This window comes from Grampus griseus (assembly GCF_964374135.1).
Source record: "Grampus griseus genome assembly, chromosome: 6".
Classification (NCBI taxonomy): domain Eukaryota; kingdom Metazoa; phylum Chordata; class Mammalia; order Artiodactyla; family Delphinidae; genus Grampus; species Grampus griseus.
The window spans coordinates 31,360,793-31,385,570 of record NC_139000.1 but is presented as its reverse complement, the minus strand read 5'-3'; the positions used below and the strand labels follow the sequence as shown (position 1 = coordinate 31,385,570).

At 43.5% G+C, this 24,778-nt stretch overlaps 1 protein-coding gene across 1 annotated transcript in view; it reads left to right on the top strand.

Moving 5' to 3' along the window:
* Positions 1 to 12,353: 12,353 nt before the first annotated feature.
* TMEFF1 (transmembrane protein with EGF like and two follistatin like domains 1) overlaps positions 12,354 to 24,778 on the top strand; it is a gene marked incomplete at its 5' end in the record, with an annotated part of 92,685 nt that continues 80,260 nt past the window's right edge. The window contains one exon of the mRNA XM_082655964.1: positions 12,354 to 12,549. Coding sequence (XP_082512090.1) covers positions 12,354 to 12,549 — 196 coding nt within the window. The remainder of the gene's footprint in view (positions 12,550 to 24,778) is intronic.

Sequence of the window (24,778 nt, the reverse complement as noted above, 5' to 3'; positions counted from 1 at the left end):
AGTTCTGCGCCCTTGCCCAGACCTGCTGAAATCAGAATCTCTGAGGGCAAGACTGGGAATCTAAACTTCTAACAAGCTTCCCTGTTGCTTGTTAGGTGTAATAAAGTTGAAGAACCACTGCTAATAGGACATCACCATAGTATGATAACAAAAATCACTTTATTTCCATTCCCATTTCCAGTTTATAAAGTCTTTTTATATCCTGTTTCTCCTGTGCCTGTACAGCAGGATAATGAAGGCGATACAATTAGCCCCACTTTGCTGATGAGGAAACGGACACCTCCGGTGGTTAAGTGCTAGACCCAAAGGTCTTCAACTCCCAGAAAGTTTTCTTTTTATTATTTCATGGCTCTCTCTCCTACTTTACCATATCTTCACTTATAGTCCTACACAAATTAGAAGTTCTTTTATGTCTAAAAAGCTTTGCAGAGCAATTTTCTTTCTATGACGCTTTTAAAGATTTCAATCTAATTTAGCATATTAGGAAGCACAGTTTATGCTTAGAAGCATGAAGCTATCCAAGGTCATGGCAAAAAAAATGTTTGAAGTAATGAAATAGATTGCATAGAATTTTTAAAAAATCCTTTTTTTACCCCTCACCTAGATTCACCAGTTGTTAAGTTTGCTTTTCCCTCTCTTTGAACCACTTGAAAGTTGCAGACTTTGACACTTCACCCCTAAATTCTTCAGCGTGCATGTACTAAGAATAAGAACATTTTCCTACATCCACAATCCCATTATCCCACGTTTCTCCATTATCACACTGGAGAAAATTAATATTAACTCAGTAATATCTTCTATATGTAGTCTGCATTCAAATTTATCCAGTTGTCTTAAGAATGTCTTTTATTGCTCTTTATTTTCTCAGATCCAATCAAGGTTTATTGCGTTTGGTTGTTTTGTGTCTTTAGTCTAATTTAATCTAGAAGAAATCTCTCTCCTTTGTTGTTTTTCATGACATTAAATTTCTTTTAAAGTCCAGGCCTCATCAATGTGCCCCACATTCTGGATTTATTTGATTACTTCCTCGTGATTAGGTTCAGGTTAAACTTCTTTGGCAAGACTATCTTATAGATAACTTCACGTACCTCTGTTTACATAGTTTCAGGAGCCACATGGTCGAAAGCTGCCCCACCATTGGTGAGGCTAAATTTGATCACCTGGAGAAGGCAGCATCTGCTAGATCTCTCCATTATAAAGTTACTTCCTTTCACTCATAGTTAATTAGTTATATGTGGGGTGATAGTTTAAGTCTCTCTGAATATCCTGTCCCCAGCCACATTTCACCCCATGGTTTTAGCATCCATCGATGATCATTACTCAAATCAATTATTTCATGGGGATTTCAATGGTGATTAAACCAATCTTGGCCATTTGCCAGCATTTATACGGAAAGAAGGTATGCCAGATTGGAGAAAATCTGAATTTAGGTCACCTCAAGTCACGCCTGGCTACTCGGAAAGCATAGGGTCCACTTTGCTCCAACTTTCATAAGAGGCCATCTTCCTTAGAACTCCCGAGCCAGAGGTGAGTAGTAAGAGGTGTTGTTTTCTTTTCCCAATGCTAATAAATGCCCACCTGAAAGGAAAGGCTCCCGATTTCCTTCTAAGCACGCCTACTCCAGGGTCCCTCTCGTGTCTGCCTCTGGTGCTGTCGATCTCTCCTGAGCGCTACTGGGGAAAATCATGTGCTTTCTCTTCCTTTATCATCAATGACCACTTCACAATTTTCTCTTCCTTCTCAAATCTGACCTCAAATTGCTGTGTAGTAGGGACTTGGGGCAGTAATCCAATTGAAAGAGAGGGGTCAGGGTACTTGATCTGAAGTGGTATCTGTTGTATATATTGCATGTCAGAAGTCAGTTTAAAGAGAAAGTAACTTTTTACATAAGATTGAGAGGCTGCAACTGCTCACAGCAAAGATGGTAATGAAGATTGGGGTGGAAAGGCTAAGAGGGAGTTGATGGAGATTACAGGGGGCCAAAGCTTCCTTCAGCTACCTTTTGATGCAGCCACTCCCCCACCCACTATCCCCACTCCACGCTGCCCCCCTTGCTCTTTGGAGAAAGAGACCCTGAAGCCAAGATCCAGGATGTTCCTCAGTGTCTCAATACCGTACCTACAACCCCCAACCCTACCCCCATATCAGCCTCCACTCTTCCCTCTTGTTTCAAAGAAGAAAGTGTCTTCCCTCAAAAGTCAGTCCCTCCATCCATGCTTTGAATTCCACGCCTCCTTGTCTTCTCAAGAATCTTACACATCTGATTATCCTTTTTCCTGTGTTGTATAGTCAATTCCCCCATCCCAGGATCTTTTCCATCATTGTTTAAATATTTTACAGTCTCATCTCAAAAAGTCCCTCCTCCACCCAGTCACCTCTAGCTTTGTTTCTCTTCTTCTCTTCACAGCCAAGCTGTCCAAACGTTCTGTCTCCACTTCCTACTTCCTACTCATGTCTCGGGAGGCTCCAGTCTGGATCCTGCCTCTACCACTTTACCAAATGGCTCTTGCTAAGATCAACGATGACTTCAAGTGACTCTATCCATTGGACACTATTCAGTACTCATCTTGCTTGACCTTTTAGCAGCATTTGACCAGTTAGCCATGTCCTCCTTCTTGAAACATTTTTGTTCCTTGGTCTCTGTGACCCTGTTCTTTCCCTGGTTTTCCTCCTAATTTTCTGGCAGTTCTTTCACATTTCCCTCCATTGGAATTCCTCAGGGATTCAGGCTAGACCCTCTTCTAATTTTATAGGACAGTTGACCTTTGAACAACACGGGGGTTAGGGGGACCAACCCTCCTCACAGTTGAAAATCCGAGTATAACTTTACGGTTGGCCCTCTGAATCCACAGCTCTGCGTTGGAGGAGTCAACCAACCTCATAGGGTGTAGTACTGTAGTACCTATTTATTGAAAAAATTGAGTGGACCCTTGCAGTTCAAATCCATGTTGTTCGAGGGCCAACTGTATCTCATATACTTTTAAGTTGTCACACCCACTTCTGTGACTTCAATTAATTTTTTCTCTGATGACTCCCACACTTACATGTCCATTGTAAATCTCTTATGAGCACCAGACTTATACATCCAACTGCTACTGGATATCTTGTTACAGATGCCTCAGTGGCCCCTCAAACTCAGTGTGCCTACAACTGAGCTTCTCATCCTCTCTCCAAACTGGCTTTTTCTCCAGAGGTGGCTATTTTAGTAAACACCCTTGAACCTAGGGATAACCATGGCTTGATACGTTCTCTCCCTCAGCTCCCACATGTAGTTCGTCATCAAATTCTGTTGATTTTACCTCTTTAACCTGTCTAATTCATTTACTTATCCCCATCTTCCCTAGTTCAAGCCACCATCATCACTTACCCAGACCACTAATAGCTCTCCCATGGTTTTCTTGGGTACATTTTGGCTTTCCAATCCATTCTGCACACTACAGCCCAAGCTATTTTTCAACAGTGTCATTGAGATACAATTAACATACCTTACAGGTCATGCATATAACAAAGTAATCTTTTTTTTTAATTGAAGTATAGTTGACTTACAGGGTTTCATAACCAAGTAATCTTCTAAAAACATAAATCTGAGCAGGTTATTCCCTATTCATAATCTTTGGATCAAATCTGAATCCTTATTCTGGCTTAAAAGGCCCTGTGTGGTCTGGTCTCTAACTTCATCCTTTGTGTCATCTGACTCCTCACTCTCCAGGCTTCAACCACAGCTGCTGCCGGGGGCCTCTCACTGTTGTGGCCTCGGGCCCTGCTGCTCCGCGGCATGTGGGATCTTCCCGGAACGGGGCACAAAGCCATGTCCCCTGCATCGGCAGGCGGACTCCCAAGCACTGCGCCACCAGGGAAGCCCTTCCCTGTTTCTTAAACTTGCCCTATTCTTTATCATTCTTACATGTTGAACTTTCCTCATAGAATACTGTTCCCTCTCTACCCCCCTCTAACTCTTCACCAGTCTCCCAGGTTTGGCTTAATATCACGTCTTAGGGGAAGCTTTCCTTGATACTAGTACCCAACCCCTAGGAGGTAGGGGTCCCTGTCTGTTGCTTTTACACCTCCTTTGCAAAACCCTTCATAACTGTAATTGATTGTTTAAAGTTTGACTTCCTGTTAGACAACAGGACAGGGACTGTGTCTATCTGATTCACATCTGCATCCTCACTGCCTAACATGGTTGCCTGGCACATAATGGGCAATCTCTACATATTGTTGGATGAATGCGGCTACTGTCACTGCTCTCCATGCCCTGCCCTGACCCCTGCTCCCATTGTTGTTGAAGTCACCACTATCAGAGCTGCCCAAAGTCTATCACTATTGTTCTGCTTTGAGAGAAACAGCTTTAGAATGTGGTCTTGCTGTTTCACCTTTACAACTCTCTTAATTAGGAACCCAGATTAAGTGCCAGGTCTAACTATGTTGACCCTGATGCTGAGTCCCAAGGCCATCAGACTGTGGGGAATGATTTTCAACTGTTTGCCAAGGGAGAAGAGTTAGAAAACCACCGACTCAATTCAAGTTCACATGTACATGTCCTGATGAGTTGCTGTATACAGTAATGTGTGCATGGATACACACATTTAAATGTGCTGCATGTACAAATACAGGGTCCAGCTGTCACACTCAAATATGCAGACATACACACTCTCCCAGAGGCAACCTCATATATACTCATTCCCTACATATGCACACAGAGAGTAAAAGGACATATGCTTGGCACTTATGCATATGTACAGAGGCAAGCTGATATACTCATTACATATATATATACACATAGGCAAATGACATATGCTCAGTACATATGTGTACATACAGAGTCAAGCTGACATACTTAAACATACACAGTGGTAAAATAGAATTATTTAGCTCCATTTGACTCACTCTAATTCCTGCGTGTACTTAACTCCTTGCTTTATCTCTCCTTCCTTATTCTTAGCCCAATGGATGCCATTCTCAAGTTCCCAGGCCCTTGCCTGTAACCTCATGTCCCTTCCCTTTGACCTACCTGGCTAACTGTCACAGCTTGCCCCTCCAGTAGCTTGGCTGCCCCTGCTAGGCACCAGGCTGCCCTCCTGCAGGTCTCTCTAGTAGCCAGCCAGGTCAGATGAGCTCCTTTGACTGCTGACTTTAACTCTTAAGGTGACCATAGGCTTTGGAGTCAGACAGACCTCGATTTGAGTCCCAGTCCTACTGCCCACTAGCTGTGTAACCTTGGACAAATAATTAAATGCTCCAAACCTCAGTTTTCTCATCTACAGAATGAGGATAATATTATCATAGCACCCTCCCCATTAGGTTTCTGGGTGCATTACATTAGATAATACAAGTGGCGCTCTTAGCCTAGTATATAAATGCAGTTAATGGCTATTGCCACTCATAACAGCTTACATTTATTTGCTTATTATGCCACTACTACCTCTAGCCAATTACTTATTGAATACTTACAATGTACTAAGCATTGTTCAAAGCACTTTACCTGTGCAAACCCATTTTATCCTTACAACAACCCTATGAAGTAAGTAAAAATTCTGTTTCCATGTTACAGATTATGAAACTGAGGTCCAGAGAATTGAAGTAACTTATCCAAGGTCATTAAACTAGCAAGTGGCAGAGTCAAGATGCAAAACCAGATGCTTTGGTTCCAGAGCGTACACTCTTAATTACTATGCTATACCTCTTACTACAATTTATGTGTGATTGTCTTTGTCAGAGAAGCTATTTCTTTGGTACAATCCTTTATGAGTTAAACCCTTGGAGAAATTTTTGAATTGCATCTGAAAATTTCCATTTGCTGAAAGATGGAGAAAATCTTCATTCTGTATTCAGCGCAATACTGAACAACTGAATGACAAGAAGACCTGCAGGCAAAACCCAGAGATACCTCTTCAGTCTCTCTACCCACTCACAGGGACTGTTTGGGTGAGAAGCCTTTCATATTGACAGAATTATAGTGCTGAAGTCTCTTCTCCTCAGGCAGAGTAAGGCTACTCTTTGAATTCCTACAGTACTTTTTTGTTCAGACGTCTGTAACCCTGGCCTCCTTGGCTTCTGCCCATCTACAGAATTGAGGACCATTAAGGCCATGTGGGTAACAAGAACGGTGCCTTCAACTGGAGTTGTAATTACAAGCAATGTAATCACAATAATCCCTGCATGTAATCACAAGAAGCCCCAACAAAAGTCTCCTGACGCGCTGGCAGGGGGCTCAGGATGACTTGTGCACACCCCTTGGTGGGTGTACTATTAGTGGTGCCAGTCTTTGCTCCATCTTGTATCGGGTGATGATGCCTCTCCACCTGCTCATGCTTGTGATGTGGTGGGGCTTTGGAGTCAGATGGGGCCAGGTGACTCCAACTTCCTAGCTTTGTTGTTTAGGTAGGTTACTTAACCTCATGAGCCTCGGTTTCCTCATCTATAAAATGCAACTAATACCCACCAGCAGGGTAGGTGGGAAAATCAGTGACAACAAATAGGAAGTGCCTGGCAGTACCTGGGATGTAGCAGGTCTTCAGTGAATTATAGTTACTATTGTCATGGCTCAACCCAACAATTATTCTCTTCCACCAATATTATTATGGGGTCTCTCCGACTAGACTAAGTTCTGTGAGAAGCAGAGACTTTGTTTTGTTCAGTGTTGTTTCTCAGCATCTAGAACAGTGCATAGGCCATAGTAGGTGCTCAGTAAATATTTGTTGAATGAAGTTTAAAGCCGGTTGATCTTGTTCTCTGTCCACTATGCTGGCCAGCATTCAGACCCTCTTGTTCACAGGCCCTTTGCTCTGATGTTCCCTCTGCCTGGAACAATCCTTCTTCACCTAGTTAACTCCTACTCATCCTCCTGATCTTAGCACAAGTATCACTCTTTCAGATTTTGACCTTCCCTTTCATAGCCTCTGTCAACATTGTTGCAATTTTACTTTTTTTTTTTTTTTTTTTTTTTTGCGGTACGCGGACCTCTCACTGTTGTGGCCTCTCCTGTTGCGGAGCACAGGCTCTGGAAGCGCAGGCTCAGCGGCCATGGCTCACGGGCCCAGCCGCTCCGCGGCATGTGGGATCCTTCCGGACCGGGGCACGAACCCGTGTCCCCTGCATCAGCAGGCAGACTCTCAACCACTGTGCCACCAGGGAAGCCCCGCAATTTTCCTTTTATTCGTATAACTGTTTGATTAATATTTGACAGTAAACTTCATAAGGACAGGGACCAGATCTGTTGTACCCATCACTGTATTTTCGGGGACTAGAAGTAGACTTTCGGTATAAATTTGCTGAATGAATGAATGACTTTATCCACTCTTTCCATTTTTTTTTTGTTTTGTTTTGTTTTTTGTTTTGGTTGTTACTGTTGTTTTTGATGCTTGTGGGATCTCAGTTCCCCCACCAGGGACTGAACCCAGGCCACGGCAGTAAAAGCCCAAAATCCTAACCATTAGGCCACTAGGGAACTTCCCACTTTTTTCATTTTTTAAAAAGACCCCCCCTTCTCTAGGAAGTGGGTTCCAATTTCTTGAGTTGGGTCAGAGGTCAGTCCCAGGCTTGCACTGGGGCTGCACCATAAATCATTTCAGTGTTCCTGGACTGAACTCAAGTACTGTGATCCTCTCCTACCAGGGCCAATTTGTCAGTCCCAGAGTTCTCATTACTGCTTATCAGGGCTTCATTATGCAGCTAGACCCTCCAGCAGGAGATCCAGCAAGGCCAGAATTCTGGCTGGGTTGGGAGTGTGAAGTAGGATTTGCCACTTACTCCTCCTCTCCGCCCCCACTCTATGTCTGTTTGGTGTTTATCACACTGAGTTGTAATGATTAATTTTTAGATGTACGCCCTCCCCCTCCCCCAGCAAGGAAGGACTATCTCTTTCTCCCAGAGGCTATTGTGATGCCTAGCATGCAGCTGATGCTCACAAAGATTTCCTGAAGGAATGCAATGTTTTCCATGAATGAAGCTTTACTGGGGACAAAAACCAACTCACAGGAGAGGGCACTACCTATGGCTTTTTTTTTTTTTAAACCTGAGCCAATAAATCTCTTTTAGTTTAAGTTAATTTGGGTAGTGTTTGTTTTCTATTACTTGGAACTGAAAACATGCTGATAGAGCATAAGTAATGGTGTTCAAGTATGGGATCTCTGATAGATTATTGTTGAAAAATATTCATTACATAGTCACTCCTTCTTACCTCCATAAAAAGAATAGACTTCTCTACCCCTTTGTCTTTGGGCTCAGCTATGAGACTTGCTTTAGCCAGTGGGATGTTAGCAGACATGTACAAACAGGGGTGTGAAAAGTGCTTGCACAATTGGGCATGCCCCTTGTACCACTACCACCTCCATAAAAAGAGGTTCCCCCAGGTAGCTTCTGCCCTTTCAGCTGGGACCCCAAAGTGAATATTCCTGGAGAAGATCAGAACTCAACCTGTACACAGAAGCCAAGACAAGCTGAACCTGTAGTTTAGAGCAGAGCCATCCAGCCAAGCCTATAGTCAACCCCCAGCCCTATGAGCAATGAGTGTTTACTACAGTACATTGCTGACATTTTGTGGTTGTTTGTTATGGAGCAATAACTAACTAATAAGGTTAGCCCAGGGGGTTCCAAACTGGCAGTGTACGTGAATTACTTAGAGAACTTTAAAATAAATAAGGGATACTTGAGCTTCCCCCAGAATGTCTGGAGTGGTATTCAGAAATCTATATTCTTTTAAAATTCTCTGGGTGGTTTTTATGTAGTGAGTCCCCCACTCTTTTGTTATCTGACATTTTGGGGTCACCAATATTAAAGCATGTGATGGGGGTTCTATTAAACAACCACTAAGATTTTTTTAATTTGGGATGTTGGGATTGACATATATACACTAATATGTATAAAACAGATAACTAAGAACCTGCTTATAAAAAAATAAAATAAAATTCAAATAAAAAAAGCAATAAAAAAAGAATTTTATTGAGTTATAGTTGATTTACAATATGAGTTTCAGGTGTACCACATATGGATTCAAAATTTTTATAGATTATACTCCATTTAAAGTTGTTATAAAATGTTGGCTATACTCCCTGTGCTGTACAATATATCCTTGTAGCTTATTTATTTTATACATGGTAGTTTGTACCTCTTAAGATCTTTTTTCGTCTCTGAGACTGGATGATTGAAGTCAGAGAACCCCTGTTTCTGAAGTACAATCCTTTTCAGTTTGAAAACTTTTGAGAAATCTGTGTTGAATTTTTCTTAGCTGATTTTGAGAAAGATGCAGAAGTAAATTAGCTGTGATTTATGGCCATAGGAGTTTTGTTTTTTATTTAAGGATTGTCTCCTCTTAGTATTTCTGCCTGGGCTATGGTTAGCAGTCAAATGAAAATTAAAAGCAGAAGACTGGGGCTGGGTGAGTCAAAACACATGGCAGGAAAAAAATCACTGGTGCGGTCAAGTTTAGGGGAGAAGCTGCTGAAGGAGTGGTCTGAGAGGAGCTTTCAGCTGTGGCTTAGCAATTAGGAACCTGAGATCACACCTGATGCAGAAGCCAGTTGAAGTTTAGCTGAATAATTACCATGCCACTGCCCAGTTTAGAGGTTTGAGGCAATCTTAATAAAATGTTACAAATGTGAATTTATATAAAAAGCATGATAAAAGTATACTTTAAAAGAAAATAGCTTTTTAAAGTTATAACAATAAAAATTTTCATTGACAAAAATTCGAAAAATATAGAAAAGTATAAAGAACAGGCACCTTTTTTATAGTTTTTTTTGTTTATTTGTTTTTTAATTTTATTTATTTATTTTTGGCTGTGTTGGGTCTTCGTTTCTCTGCGAGGGCTCCTCTAGTTGCGGCAAGTGGGGGCCACTCTAAATCGCTGTGCGCGGGTCTCTCACTACTGCAGCCTCTCGTTGCGGAGCACAGGCTCCAGACGCGCAGGCTCAGTAATTGTGGCTCACGGGCCTAGTTGCTCCGTGGCATGTGAGATCTTCCCAAACCAGGGCTTGAACCCGTGTCCCCTGCATTGGCAGGCAGATTCTCAACCACTGCACCAGCAGGGAAGCCCCAAGAACAGGAATCTTTTATTCATAAGCCCACCTTTCAGAGATAACCACTGCTAATATATTGCTGTGTATTCTTCTGAACTTTTCTCCTATGGATGTGTACACACACATGCCTATTTCAGAAAAATAGGATTTTCTTATACATACTCATTAGTATCATTTTTTTCCATGTCAGTAAACACTAACCAATCATCACTGTTAAAACTGCATAATACTCCATCGTACAAAGAGGTACCATACTGGGACTTACCTGGTGGCGCAGTGGTTAAGAATCCACCTGTCAATGCAGGGGACATGAGTTCGATCCCTGGTCCGGGAAGATCCCACATGCTGCGGAGCAACTAAGCCTGTGCGCCACAACTACTGAGCCTGCGCTCTGGAGCCCACGAGCCACAGCTATTGAGCCCGCGCGCCTAGAGCCCATGCTCTGCCACAAGAGAAGCCACCGCAATGAGAAGCCCGTGCACCGCAATGAAGAGTAGCCCTCGCGTAGCAACGAAGACCCAACGCAGCCAAAAATAAAGAAAGAAATAATTAAAAAAAAAAAAAAAAGGTACCATACTTTAGTTCCCACAGATGGATATTTAGAGTACATTTACTATTATAAAAAGGCTGTGGTGGATATCCACACAGACATTTTGTGTACTTGTCCAGTTATTTCTTTAGGCAAAATTCCAATATGTGTAATTGCTAGATTAAAGGATAAGCATTTTAAAGGTTTTGATACATAGTCGAATTGCCCTCCTCAAACATATAAATTAATAATGCTAGGTTTTGTCATTTCTTTTAACTCGTTAGTCATCAACAGGAAAAAAAAGTTTTGTAAGTTTAATCTGCCTTTTACTAGTAGTGGGTTTAAGTATCTTTTCATATACTTATTGTCTGTATTTTATGTGAATAAGACATTAGCTTCCCATTTTTCTACTGTATCAACTTTTTCCTTCTGATTTATATTAAGCATATTGTCTCCTATTTATATTGAAGACATTATCCCTAATGTGGCTTTGCTTGTAGTGGCTTTCCACACATTAAAAAATTTTATGAGTCAAATTTATCAGTTTCTCAATGAGATTTTAAAATTCCTTCTGAGGTGAGAGGCAGCATAATAGAATGAAAAAGTAGAGGAATTTCAAACAATTCAGTCCATACTCTTACTGCCTGTGGCTGGGTCTCATTTTGCACAATGTGGTACGAAGAGCACTGGATTGGGAGTCATTACTTTACCTCTCTGGGTCTCAACTTCCTCCTTTGTAGAATGGGGATGAGAATGAAAACTCCCTTGCAGGCTGTAAAAAAGAACTGGAGGGGATTCATGTAAAATACGTTGCCCAGGTCTCGTATGTAGCAAATCCTATCTAAATATTAGCTATTATTAGGGGGAGAGGGCAGTATAGAATTTAAAAAACTATTTTAAATTCATTTGGCGTTTGTGGGAATAGGGTAGGGATGAGGATCCGAGTACTTTAGCCATTTATCCCCATCTCTAAGAACTACAAAGCTGGAGTCAGAACTTGAGTTCCAATTCTGGGGTCCTGCCCGTTTCCTCGTAGGTGACCTTGTACAAGTCACCTTCACTTCTCCGCGGCTCAGTTTCTTCACCTAGAAAAATAGCTATATCATAGACCACCTGCCCTTTTGCTGGGCCAAAGAAACGCTTCAAAAATGCTCACAAAGGGCGGCAAAAACGTCTGTTAGGGTAATGCTTTCGGAGCCTCCACGGCGCCCGCCAGCCCCCCGTGGCCGGAGCGAAGGGCGACAGCACCTCCCACCCCCCTCGCTCCCGCCCCGCCGCAGGAACAATAGCTCCCCCGGAGGCGGCGCCGGCCGCGGGCGGGGGCGGAGCTGCCGGCGCGAGCGCTGGGGGTGTGCGCGGGGCGGGGTCGTAGCCACCCCTCCCGCCGGCGGCTCTGTCACGCTCCCCTCACCGGGCGGGCCGGGGTCTTTGTGACGCGGCGGCGACGGCTGCGGACACAAAGGGAAGGCAAGCAGGCGAGCGAGGGGCTGGGCCTGCCCCCGCCCCGCGACCCCCGCCCCACGACCCCCTCCCGCCGCGCGCGCGCCCGCTCGTCCCCCGGCCTCGGTCTCCCCGGCGCGGGCTCGAACCCTCGCGCGCACCCGTCCCGACCCTCCGACTCCGTCCCGAGCGCGGCGGGCCAGGGCCTGGCGGGCGCTGCGGGTGGGGCGGGGATGCTGGGGGACTGCTACCGGGCGCAGCGGCGCGGCTGGTAGTTGGCGCCGAGGCAGCGGCGGGGCTCCCGGCGCGCGGCTGGATGCCCGGGGCCTGCGCTTCCCTGCGCTTCCCGCCGTCCAGGGGCGCCAGTCATGGGCGCCGCGGCCGCTGAGGCGCCGCTCCGGCTGCCGGCCGCGCCCCCGCTCGCCTTCTGCTGCTACACGTCGGTGCTTCTGCTTTTCGCTTTCTCTCTGCCCGGGAGCCGCGCGTCCAACCAGCCCCCGGGTGGCGGAGGCGGCGGCGGCGGGGACTGTCCCGGCGGCAAAGGCAAGAGCATCAACTGCTCAGGTAGGACTGGCCGGAGCGCGCCCCTGCGGCCCCTCCCTCCCTCCGCTCCCGCTCCCGCCTCCCTGCAGGTCCCCGCGACCCGGCTGGGCCGGGCCCGGGCGTGGGGGTCCCGGGAGCTGGGCCGAGGGTGAGCGAGAGCGCGGGGCAGGGCGCAAGCGCGCGGTGCGGGCTTGGGGACCGGCGTGGGGCCGGGGAGTGGCTGTGCGTGAGTCCGTGTGTGCCGGGTGGCTGGGCGCGGGCGGCCGGGAGTGTTGGGAGGAGGTGAGGCCCGGCCGGCGAAGGGGAGGCAGCGGCCGGGGCCCCCGGTGTGATCGTGGGTGTACACGCGGGAGCGCGTGTTTGTGTTGTGAAGGCTCAGGGGAGGGAGGGCGGCCCCAGGCAGGGATTTTCTATGTGTATGTGTGACGGTGAGGGGCCAGGGGAGTGAACGTGAGCTGGGGAGATTCCTTCTTCGGGCACTCGGGTCTCAGAGGGGTCGTGTGGGTAAAGGGAACGGGTGGCCCAGAGGACGCAGATTGACCAAGTAGAGTGATAGTGTGTGTGTGTGTCTTTTGGGTTGAGAGGTGGGCGCTCGGAGCTTGTAGTGACCCCGGGTCTATGAATATGAGCAGGGAAGGTCCTGGGGCCCGGGAAGTGACCCTCTGCTTTTGTGTGTTGCGCTGGGTGAAGCCAGGAGCTCAGAGATGTGCCGGGGGTATGCACTGAAGAGGAAGGGTGCGGGTCCTGGGGTGAACCTCGTTTGTGTCGATTCAGAGGGAGGGTAGCTAGGGAATCATCCTGTGTAGGATTTGGCTAACAGAAAGAGGCAGTTAGGTCTCAGGGAGTGCCTCTGTGTAGCAAGGTGTGAGCCTGGTTAAGGTGGTGTGGAAAGAGGGAAGCGGTTCCGAGGGAGTGATCGTGTGCGTGCGTTTGTCTGCTTTGCGGGAGGGCCTGGAGGTTGGCAGCCACGGGAGCACGGGAGTGACCTCTCCCCTCTCTCCAAGGCCGTCTGCACCCCCGCAGCTGCTGGAAACAAAGAGCCTGCTGGGGACGAGACTGTGGAGGAGGGTATCCTGGCCGTGAAGTTCCCTTTTCCTTTCACAATGGGTCCCAGAGGAGCCCTGGGGCAAGGAGAGGCTTCCAGGTCTCATTTAGGGGTGGGTAGGTCCTCCTGGAGCTGGCCTGGCAGATGCTAGTGATCGTAAGCCACAGCCTTGCTAACTTGCCCTTTTATCAGTTCTCATTCTCCACTTGTCTTCTTTGAACCAAGGGTGGGAGAAGCAGCATGGGGGGTGGGGGAGAGGGAGAAAGAGAGGGTGGACAGGCCACAGGGAATCCGGGTAGTCTGCCTGCCAGACAACCTTTGTACCCAAAGGGCTCTTGAAGGGGCATTTTTTTGGGGGGAGTGAGGAGGGAGCCAGAGGGCCTCAGCACAGATGCTTATGCTACCCTGCATGAAGAAAACCTTTGGCCTGCTGTTAAGGTTTGAAGGTCTAAAATTCTTTTAATAATTTTCATAATGACATGTTTTATGATCGGGGAGGGGTTAGCATAGTAAACAACAGTGTGTCCATTAAAACTTTTCCACCCATGAAATAACTTTTACTTTATTTTTCTAATTAAAAAAAAACTTTATTTTTGGCTGTGTTGGGTCTTCGTTGCTGCGTGTGGGCTTTCTCTAGTTGGGGCGCACGGGCTTCTCTTGTTGCAGAGCACCGGCTCTAGGTGGACGGGTTTCAGTAATAGTGGCACGCGGGCTCAGTAGTTGTGGCTCGCGGACTCTAGAGCGCAGGCTCAGTAGTTGTGGCGCACAGGCTTAGTTGCTCCACAGCATCTGGGATCTTCCCCGACCAGGGCTCGAACCCATGTCCCCTGCACTGGCAGGCAGATTCTTAACCACTGCGCCACCAGGGAAGTCCCTATTTTTCTAATGTTAAGTGGAATATGGGGTGATATTTTAACCATTAATCACACTTTAATGGTTAAAAATAAAAGTCATTTGTATATTAGAGTGCCTTTTTGTAACAAATACTGGTTATCAAACTAGTAAGTGATCACACCATGTCAAAATATTTTATGGGCTAATGTGCTGTGGTTATTTGTTCTTGCTGAGATAATTTGTCCTTAGCAAAATAAAGTGTGTATTGACGGATGTTTTTGTGTATGCATTCTAACTCTTTATGGATAGTACAAGTTTTAAGAAAGGACATACAGGGCTGGAAACCCACAAGGTGTGGAAAAAAGGGACTGATTTGGGGATTTTGGCCCTTGCTAAGCAACTGTGTGATTCGGAGCAAGTTACTTAATTCTTCTTAGTTTCCTCTTTTATTAAAAGAGGGATTTGGATTTAATAATATCTGAGTCTTCTTTCAAGGGTATATTGATATTTTGATATATATAACAGTAAATTAGGCTCATCAAATAAAATGTTTCCTAATGCTAAGATATACTTGAATAACTGGGTCTAAAGCTAGAGTTTTAACTAAATGATATTTGTAGATTCTTGTCATAACTCTTTCTAGGAGGAAGATCTGGGAATGATTCATATGAAAAATAAAATTTTAAAAAATAAATTTATTTATTTTTGGCTGCGTTGGGTCTTCAGTGCTGTGTGTGGGCTTTCTCTAGTTGCGGCGAGAGGGGGCTGCTCTTTTTTTTTTTAATAAATTTATTTTATTTATTTTTGGCGGCATTGGGTCTTCGTTGCTGCATGCGGGCTTTCTCTAGTTGCAGCGAGTGGGGGCTACTCTTCGTTGCGGTGAGCGGGCTTCTCATTGCAGCGGCTTCTCTTGCTGCAGAGCAGGGGCTCTAGGCACATGGGCTTCAGTAGTTGTAGCACACGGGCTTAGTAGTTGTGGCTTGCGGGCTCTAGAGTGCAGGCTCAGTAGTTGTGGCGCACAGGCTTAGTTGCTCCATGGCATGTGGGATCTTCCTGGACCAAGGCTCGAACCCGTGTCCCCTGCATTGGCAGGCGGATTCTTAACCACTGCACCACCAGGGAAACCCTGGGGCTGCTCTTCATTGCGGTGTGCGGGCTTCTCATTGCGGTGGCTTCTCTTGTTGCGGAGCACGGGCTCTAGGCGCATGGGCTTCGGTAGTTGTGGCATGTGGGCTCAGTAGTTGTGGCTCGCAGGTTCTAGAGCACAGGCTCAGTGGTTGTGGTGCACGGGCTTGGTTGCTCTGTGGCATGTGGGATCTTCCCGGACCAGGGCTTGAACCCGTGTTCCCTGCACTGGCAGGTGGATTATTAACCACTGTGCCACCAGGGAAGCCCAGGAAAATAAATTTTTTTAAGTTGATTAATTAGAGAGCTATAATACTCCAGTCTGAACATAGGCATCTATTAATGCAGGTTGAGATTGTGCATAGATTTTTTTAGTAGCTTTTATTACCTAGGTATTTTCCACAAAGTTTACTCCTTTACACGTTTGAGTTTTAAAATCTAAATGCTGGCCTTGACTCCCTGTTGATTTTCATTTTGGGTTTTGGACCGTCATTTCAGCCTACTCTGACCTTTCTGAAGCCTGATTCTGTCTGGCTGTGTAAGTTGGGTCACTCACAGCTTTGTGGCCCTTGTAAACGTGAAGAGCAGATCTGGGGCTTTATTAAATTAATAGAAGTTGTCTAGATTGTGGAAAAGAATGGAACTATGGGATATTTTACTGCTGACTTGCTTCTAAATCGATTGATGTTGATACATTAATCAACCAGATGTTCAGCCAGCTATGCATCCTCCTAGTTGCATTTGACAGATTTTTGAGTTTCTGCTGTTCAACATTTTCCCGTTTTGTTCGCCAGCCTATCATTAAAAGATTCTGTCAGATTGTCTTGTTTGAATCAGTATATATATATGTCTGTATCATCCATTTTCCATTTTAGTAATCATATCAAAAAGCAAATGTCATATAGTCTGCCTTAATCAAGAGCACATGGTGGCCTTTTCTTTTTATTGTGTTCAAAAACTTATTTACCCATTCTAGAGTTTTTCAGTGGATATGTGGCAACTTCACTTATGGATTTTTTTTCTGGATTTCCATTTCTCCTTTTTTGAAAATTGAGAATGCATTCTCTCATTTCTGGTCTTCTGGCACCTTGTCAAGACAGCTTAGATAATCAGCAGTCAGATCTTAAAGTTTTTTCAGTACCATGGAGTATGATTTGTTTGGATCAGAAAGCAAATTCTTTTGAACTAGCTCTCTATTCCATTACTGTCCACTTTCCATGCCACTTACCTTAGATGTTAGCTTTGTTTTATCAGAGTTCTACCTTTCCTAGTTTGAAGATCTCTATTCCATTACTGTCCACTTTCCATGCCACTTACCTTAGATGTTAGCTTTGTTTTATCAGAGTTCTACCTTTCCTAGTTTGAAGATCATGCTCTTTGGAGAAGATTACGTAAACAAAGAAGAAACTGAAAGGATCTGTATTATCCCTGTTATTTCTTGATATTACAACATCTTCCCTAAGCAGTGGGCCCTTTGTTTATCTCTTCTTGTTCTAAACCAGACTTAAAAAAAAATTGTCCTCTGTCTCAGTTCTCCACTCATTGTGGACTTTATACTTACTGTTTTGATTTTATCTTTTTATTTGTACTTATTCTTTTAAAAATCTAACTTATCAGAAAGCTCCATGTTCATCCAAAGAGAAAAAAGTCTGGAAATACAGGATTTATGTGAAGAAAAATGAACCTTGAACCCAGGAGACCAGGTAACCTTAGACATGCCCCCCCCTTTTCATTTATAATGTGGAGATAATGATAATAGTCTTTTTTGGCTCTAGGGTGTTAGAGAAGAAAAAATGAGGCTAAACATGTGAGACATAGATGTCTTAGGGAATGGGGTTAAAGAGAAAGAAAAACATTCAGAGAGACCAACAAGCTGCACTGGTGAGAGACGTAAGGTGGAGAATTTGAAGTAGGTTTTTAAAATGTCACGGGAATTAGAAGTGGATCCTCTGGATTGTGGTGGTGGTAAGGATGATATAAATGGATGATATAAACTTCAGATTAAGAGAAGTGCCTCGTTGAGAAATTAAGGAAACACTCCCATTTACCATCACATCAAAAAGAATAAAATACCTAGGAATAAACCTACCTAAGGAGGCAAAACATCTGTATTCCAAAAACTGTAAGACGCTGATGAAAGAAATTGAAATGACACAACAGATGGAAAGATATACCGTGTTCTTGGACTGGAAGAATCAATGTTGTTAAAATGACCATACTGGGACTTCCCTGGTGGCACAGTGATTAAGAATCCGCCTGCCAATGCAGGAGACACGGGTTCGATCCCTGGTCTGGGAAGATCCCACATGTTGTGGAGCAGCTAAGCTCGTACGCCACAGCTACTGAGCCTGCACTCTAGAGCCCGTGAGCCACAACTGCTGAAACCCACGTGCCTAGAGCACGTGCTCTGCAGCAAGAGAAGCCACCGCAATGAGAAGCACATGCACCACAACGAAGAGTAGCCCCCACTTGCCACAACTAGAGAAAGCCTGCACACAGCAACAAAGACCCAATGCAGCCAGAAATAAATAAATTAAAAAATAAATAAATAAAATGACCATACTGTCCAAGGCAATCTACAGATTCAGTGCAATCCCTATCAAGTTACCAATGGCATTTTTCATAGAAATAGAACAAAAAATTTTAAAATCTGTATGGAAACACAAAAGACCCTGAATAACCAAAGCAATGTTGAGAAAGAAGAGCGGTGCTGGAGGAATTATGCTCCCTGACTTCAGACTATACTACAAAGCTACGATAATCAAAACAGTATGGTACTGGCACAAAAACAGACATATAGATCAATGGAACAGGATACAAAGCCCAGAAATAAACCTATGCACTTATGGTCAAATAATCTATGACAAAGGCAAGAATATACAATGGAGAAAAGACAATCTCTTCAATAAGTGGTGCTGGGAAAACTGCACAGCTATGTGTAAAAGAATGAAATTGGAGGGAATTCCCTGGTGGTCATAGTTAGGACTTGGCACTTTCACTGCCGGGACCCAAGTTTGATACCTGGTCAGGGAACTAAGATCCTGCAAGCTGTGTGGCATGGCAAAAAATAAACAAACAAACAAACAAATAAGAGAATGAAATTAGAACATTCTCTAACCCCATGTACAAAAGTAAACTAAAAATGGATTAAAGACCTAAATGTAAGACCGGATACTATAAAACTCATAGAGAAAAACATAGGCAGAATACTCTTTGACATAAATTTGAAGCAATATTTTTTTGGATCCATCTCCTAGAGTAATGGAAATAAAAACAAAAATAAACAAATGGGACCTAACAGAAGTGCCTTGTTAGTGGCAATTCAGGATTTTGGGGAATAAAAAGTGAATTTTTCCAAATTAGTATAAAATCTTTATCAGGACACTTCTAGCTCCCTGGTATGTAATATGTGGGTGTTTATTAACTTATTTAGTGAAACTTGATTGAATACCTGCCTAGTATAACCTAATATACTAGATATTAAGGGAATATATGAGAGGTCATCTCTGCCTTCAAGGGCCTTATGTTCCAACAGAGGTGGTTAGTTAGCCTCTTATAAATATACACAGGAAATTTCTATTTACTAGACCTGGGCTTTCTCCCTCTTCCCTCCACCCCACTCAAAAGTAAGCATTTATTGAACACTGACAGCATTGGAATTTTTTTTTTTTTTTTAGCATTGGAATTTTTAAAAGGTGTACAGTTAAGTGATTTTTAGTATAGTCACAAAGTTGTACAATCATCACCACTATCTAATTCCAAGACATTTCACCCCAAAAAGAAATCCCACACCTATTAACAGTGATTCCATGTTCCTCTTTCCCCCCAGCCCTTAGCAACTACTAATCTTATTTCTGACGTTATGGATCTGCCTATTTTGGACGTTGCATATAGATGGCATCATACAGTATGTGGCCTTTTGTGATTGGCTTCTTTCACTTAGCCTGACATTTTCAGGAGTCATCCATGTTGTAGCATGTATCAGAACTTTATTCATTTTTATGGTTGAGTAATATTCCACAGTATGGATGTATATGGCACATTTTGGTTTTCTGTCAGTTGATGGACATTTGGGTTGTTTACTCTTTTTGGCTTTATGAAAAATGCTGCTGTGAACATTCATGTACAAGTCTTTGTGTGGACATATGTTTTCAATTTTCTTGTTTAACTCTAACATTTTGAGGAACTAGCAAACTTTCTTAAAGGAGCTACAACCATTTTAGATTTTCCCCAGCACTGTATGAGGGTTCCAATTTCTCCACATCCTCTCCAACACTTGTTATTGTCTTTTTGATTATCGTCATCTTAGTTGGAGTCCTAGTTGAAGTTGTGGATCAATGTGGTTTCGATTTGCATTTCCCTAATGACGTTGAGCACATTTTTATATGCGTAACGGCCATTTATATATCTTGTTTGGAAGAATGTCTATTCAGATCCTTTGCTGGGCTTGATTTTAACTTTCTGTATTAAACATTCCCTTAGTAAACCATACTGTCCAAATCCCACAGCACACAGATGCTCCAGGGGTAGGTTAACTCTGGTTTGTCTGTGTATCATTTGATTTCTCTGCTTACCAAGAATCAGTTGTGTTTGTTCTCAGATTTACTTATACCACTGGTAGTTGTGAGTATAAATTAGTAAATATTACTCAAATAGATGAAATGTGAATGCACGAGGAATTGTTTTTATGCATTGCTTTGGAAAGACTTGATAAAGGCATGAAGCTGAAAGAATTGCCTTTCAATGAATTACATTGTGGTAAAGACAGCTGAAACAGATTGGGGAAACCTTATAAATCTCTGGAAGGACTCTGCTCCTAGCAAACTTTGCAAGTATTTTAAAGTCCCGTTCTACTGTAAAAGAGAGGAAAACGGACATTGTAGATAACGGACTATGAGTGTGGTTTATCCAAGGAAGGGGGGGGCTGCATTTGGCAGACCCGGAGGTCTTGATGGCACATGGGGAAATGAATGTACATTTATATGTTTAAAGTTAAAAATGGCTATAATTATGTGTCATTTTAAAAAATGATTCCTTGCTCTACCTGACTTTTATGATTAATTCATCAGTGAGAGTTTCCACTATGCAAGGTGCCCTAAGGAAGATACAGATACAGTGTTGAGGGAATGAATAATTCTGATTTCTAGGCATCAAAACAACACTTTCTCTGAATAAGTGGCACTCTAGCTGGGTTTTACAGGCAGAATGTGAGCCTGAAACACCAGCCCCACTTTTGCCTGAGGCCTTTGCTGTTGATGTTCCTTTTGCTTGGAACCTTCTTGTCCCAGTTGTTTATCCCCTCATCTCCTTCACGTCTTTAACATCACTTGCAAAATGATGCCCTAAAATTGCACGCTTTTCCACCTTCCACCCCTTCTGCCCCTCTTCCACTTGAATCCTCATTTATGTTTTCTTCCTGCTCCAAAGCACCTTTTCCTGTGTGACCTGTTATACATGTTACTTATTCTCTGACTCCTCTGTGTAGATCCATGAGGGCAGGGATTTTTGTCTGTTTCTTTCACTGCTGTGTTATCTGTGCCTAGAACTGTGTCTGGCACAAAATTAGATGCCCATCTCATACATTTTTTAAAATTAATTAATTAATTTTTGGCTGTGTTGGGTCTTTGTTTCTGCGCACGGACTTTCTCTAGTTGAGGCGAGCGGGGTCTACTCTTCGTTGCAGTGCACGGGCTTCTCATTGCGGTGGCTTCTCTTGTTGCGGAGCATGGGCTCTAGGGCGTGCAGGCTTCAGTGGTTGTGGCATGCGGGCTCAGTAGTTGTGGCTCACGGGCTCTAGAGCACAGGCTCAGTAGTTGTGGCGCACGGGCTTAGCTGCTCCGCGGCATGTGGGATCTTCCTGGACCAGGACTCAAACCCGTGTCCCCTGCATTGGCAGGCGGATTCTAAACCACTGTGCCACCAGGGAAGCCCCCCATCTCATATTTATTTGTGGAATTAATGACTGAATGAACGTAGAAACTGAGAAGAGTTGGAAGGGGTATTCTCTGGGCCATGGGAATGCTGTTGGAAAAGGTACAAAGATGTGACAGTGAGGGGAATATTTGGGGATACTGGGATGTGGGGATTAAGGCAGGAGGTGAGTCACACAACTGCCACCATGTTAGAGGAAGGCCTTGAAGGCTGAGCTGAAGGTTTGGCACTTGGCTCTGAAGACAAAGGGAAACTTAAAGGATTCGAGTGACATTGTGGTTTTAGAAAACAAAGTCTGGAATTGTTGAAGATGAAAGGGAGAAGGGAAGAGACTGGGAGCATGGTGAAAGATAACAGTAGTGGAAATGGGGAGAACTCAGAGGACTTGTTTGGCCTGTACTGTATTTTTAAAAATTGCATTGGTTGTTAACCATTAAAAATCTTGAGGTGTCACTTAAAAATCTGGATTGTGGTCTGCCCTTCTAAACTTGGAGGTATTGGTAACATTAGGCTCCTGCCACGTGGCAAAAATCCTCCAGAGTTGTCTAGTGGAGCATCAGCTGTTCACTTTGTTAGTCCCTACCCAGCCATCCTTTCATTGACCTTTTTCTCCCTTAGCTTCTGGATCACCTGCCATAGGAGGCGGGATGAACTGTGATGCTCTTGATTTGGGATGGAGAGCCTGTTTGGAGGAGGGTCAAATTGTATTCCTTCCCTCATTCCTGTTACTCACCATCACCAACTTAAATGCAAATCCTTATTTCTGCAGTTTCAAACCCTTACCATCTGAGCACCTCTCCTGCCTGTACTCCTTGCAACTTCTGCTGCACTGTTCTTTTATTTTTTTTAACATCTTTGTTGGAGTATAATTGCTTTACAATGGTGTGTTAGTTTCTGCTTTATAACAAAGTGAATCAGCTATACGTATACATACATCCCCATATCTCCTCCCTCTTGCGTCTCCCTCCCACCCTCCCTATCCCACCCCTCTAGGTGGTCACAAAGCACCAAACTGATCTCCCTGTGCTATGCGGCTGCTTCCCACTAGCTATCTATTTTACATTTGGTAGTATATATGTCCATGCCACTCTCTCACTTCATCCTAGCTTATCCTTCCCCTTCCCTGTGTCCTCAAGTCCATTCTCTACTTCTGTGTCTTTATTCCTGTCCTGCCCCTAGGTTCTTCAGAACCATTTTTTTTTGTTAGATTCCATATATATGTTTTAGCATACAGTATTTGTTTTTTTCTTTCTGACTTACTTCACTCTGTATGACAGACTCTGGGTCCATCCACCTCACTACAAATAGCTCAAATTTGTTTCTTTTTATGGCTGAGTAATATTCCATTGTATATATGTGCCACATCTTCTTTATCCATTGATCTGTCAATGGACATTTAGGTTGCTTCCATGTCTTGGCTATTGTAAATAGTGCTGCAATGAACATTGTGGTACATACTCTTGTTGAATTATGGTTTTCTCAGGGTATATGCCCAGTAGTGGGATTGCTGGGTCATAATGGTAGTTCTATTTTTAGTTTTTTAAGGAACCTTCATACTGTTCTCCATAGTGGCTGTATCAATTTACATTTCCACCCACAGTGCTGCACTCTGTTCTTTTCCTTCTCAACCTTTGCCTTGAATCCACCTCCTACCTCTTCGTATTTGAAAGCTACCCTGCTATCTCTGACTATACGATTTTCCTTGAAACACTCTCTAACGATATTTTTATCATATTTAGTTTTCCTTTATTAATTTTATATCTTAGTTTTAGTACTTCCTCTTTTTCAACTTTCCCTTTTTTTTCTTTCTAAATTCTTGAGGTGGAAACAGATCATTGTTTTTCTTTTCCCTTAAGACCACAGGCATTTTTGATAACATTCCTTTCATCATTGTTGTAAAATTTATGAATTTAGATATGTTACGGATAGATTGTTTTTTGGTTTTGCATTATGGTCTAAGAATGTGTCATAGCATTTCTAGGTTTTCACATTAAAACTGGCTGTGTCTCTGCGTTCTAGTATGAGAACACATTTTATGAAATATACCTCAGAAAATAAAGTGTTATTTCCTTGGCTTCTTAGTCTCCTATTATATAACTTTTTTAAAAAAATTAATTAATTTATTTAGTTATTTTTTGCTGCGTTGGGTCTTCGTTGCTGCACGTGGGCTTTCTTTTTTCTAGTTGTGGCGAGCGGGGGCCACTCTTCCCCGCAGTGCGTGGGCCTCTCACTGCGGTGGCCTCTCCCGTTGCGGAGCACGGGCTCTAGGCGTCCGCGCTTCATTAGTTGTGGCACGTGGGCTCAGCAGTCGTGGCTCACGGACTCTAGAGCGCAGGCTCAGTAGTTGTGGTGCATGGGCTTAGTTGCTCCGTGGCATGTGGGATCCTCCCGGACTAGGGCTTGAACCCGTGTCCCCTGCATTGGCAGGCGGACTGTTAACCACTGTGCCACCAGGGAAGTCTTCCTATTATATAACTATTAATTTTACTTAAACTTAAAAATTTTTTTTGAATTTTAAACTTTGAGGTAAGTTGATGTAGTATACCCAGGTTTCCCAGTTAAGGTTTCACCACATTTGCTCTATCATAGTCTCTTTCTGTATCTAAGTCTATCTATCTCTATGTATGTATATCTCTATCTACCTTACATCTATATCTATATTATATCTATATCTATGTATCTAAATCTTTCTTTTCTGAACCTGACTCTGCCAAGTTGGCTCCTACCAAGGGAAATGGTTTAATTTATGCTTTATATCAGTTCTGTACTTTTAATTCTTTGTGTAGTTGTCTATTGTTAATGAAACATTGAAGCCTCCAGTTATGATACGGGTTTATTTTTCACAATTTTTCTTATATTTTTGTTATTCTGTTAGGGACATATACATTGTATAGTTTTTGTTTCATTTTTTGTTGTACTTTTTATTTTTGTGCAAGGCAGATTTAAAGAATCTCCTGAAGTCATAATGTTGCCCATTCCTTTTTGGATTTGTGTTTGTTTTTTAGTTTTTAAGTGTTGGGATTTGTTTCCCAATGTATATGTAGACCATTCTGCTTTCATAGGTATTCAGCCCGTTTACATTAAGTGAAGTAATTATGATATTTGTGCTACCCTCCATGATCATGATTATCTTTTAAAATGTAAAATCCAGTTGTTTTTAGTATAGCCGCAAGGTTGTGCAACCATCACCACAATCAATTTTGGAACTTTTTTGTCCTCCCCAAAAGAGACCTCATATTCTTTAGCAGTCACTCCCCAAACCCCACTCCCACAGCCCTAGGCAACCACTAATCTATCTTTTGCTGTAGATTTGCC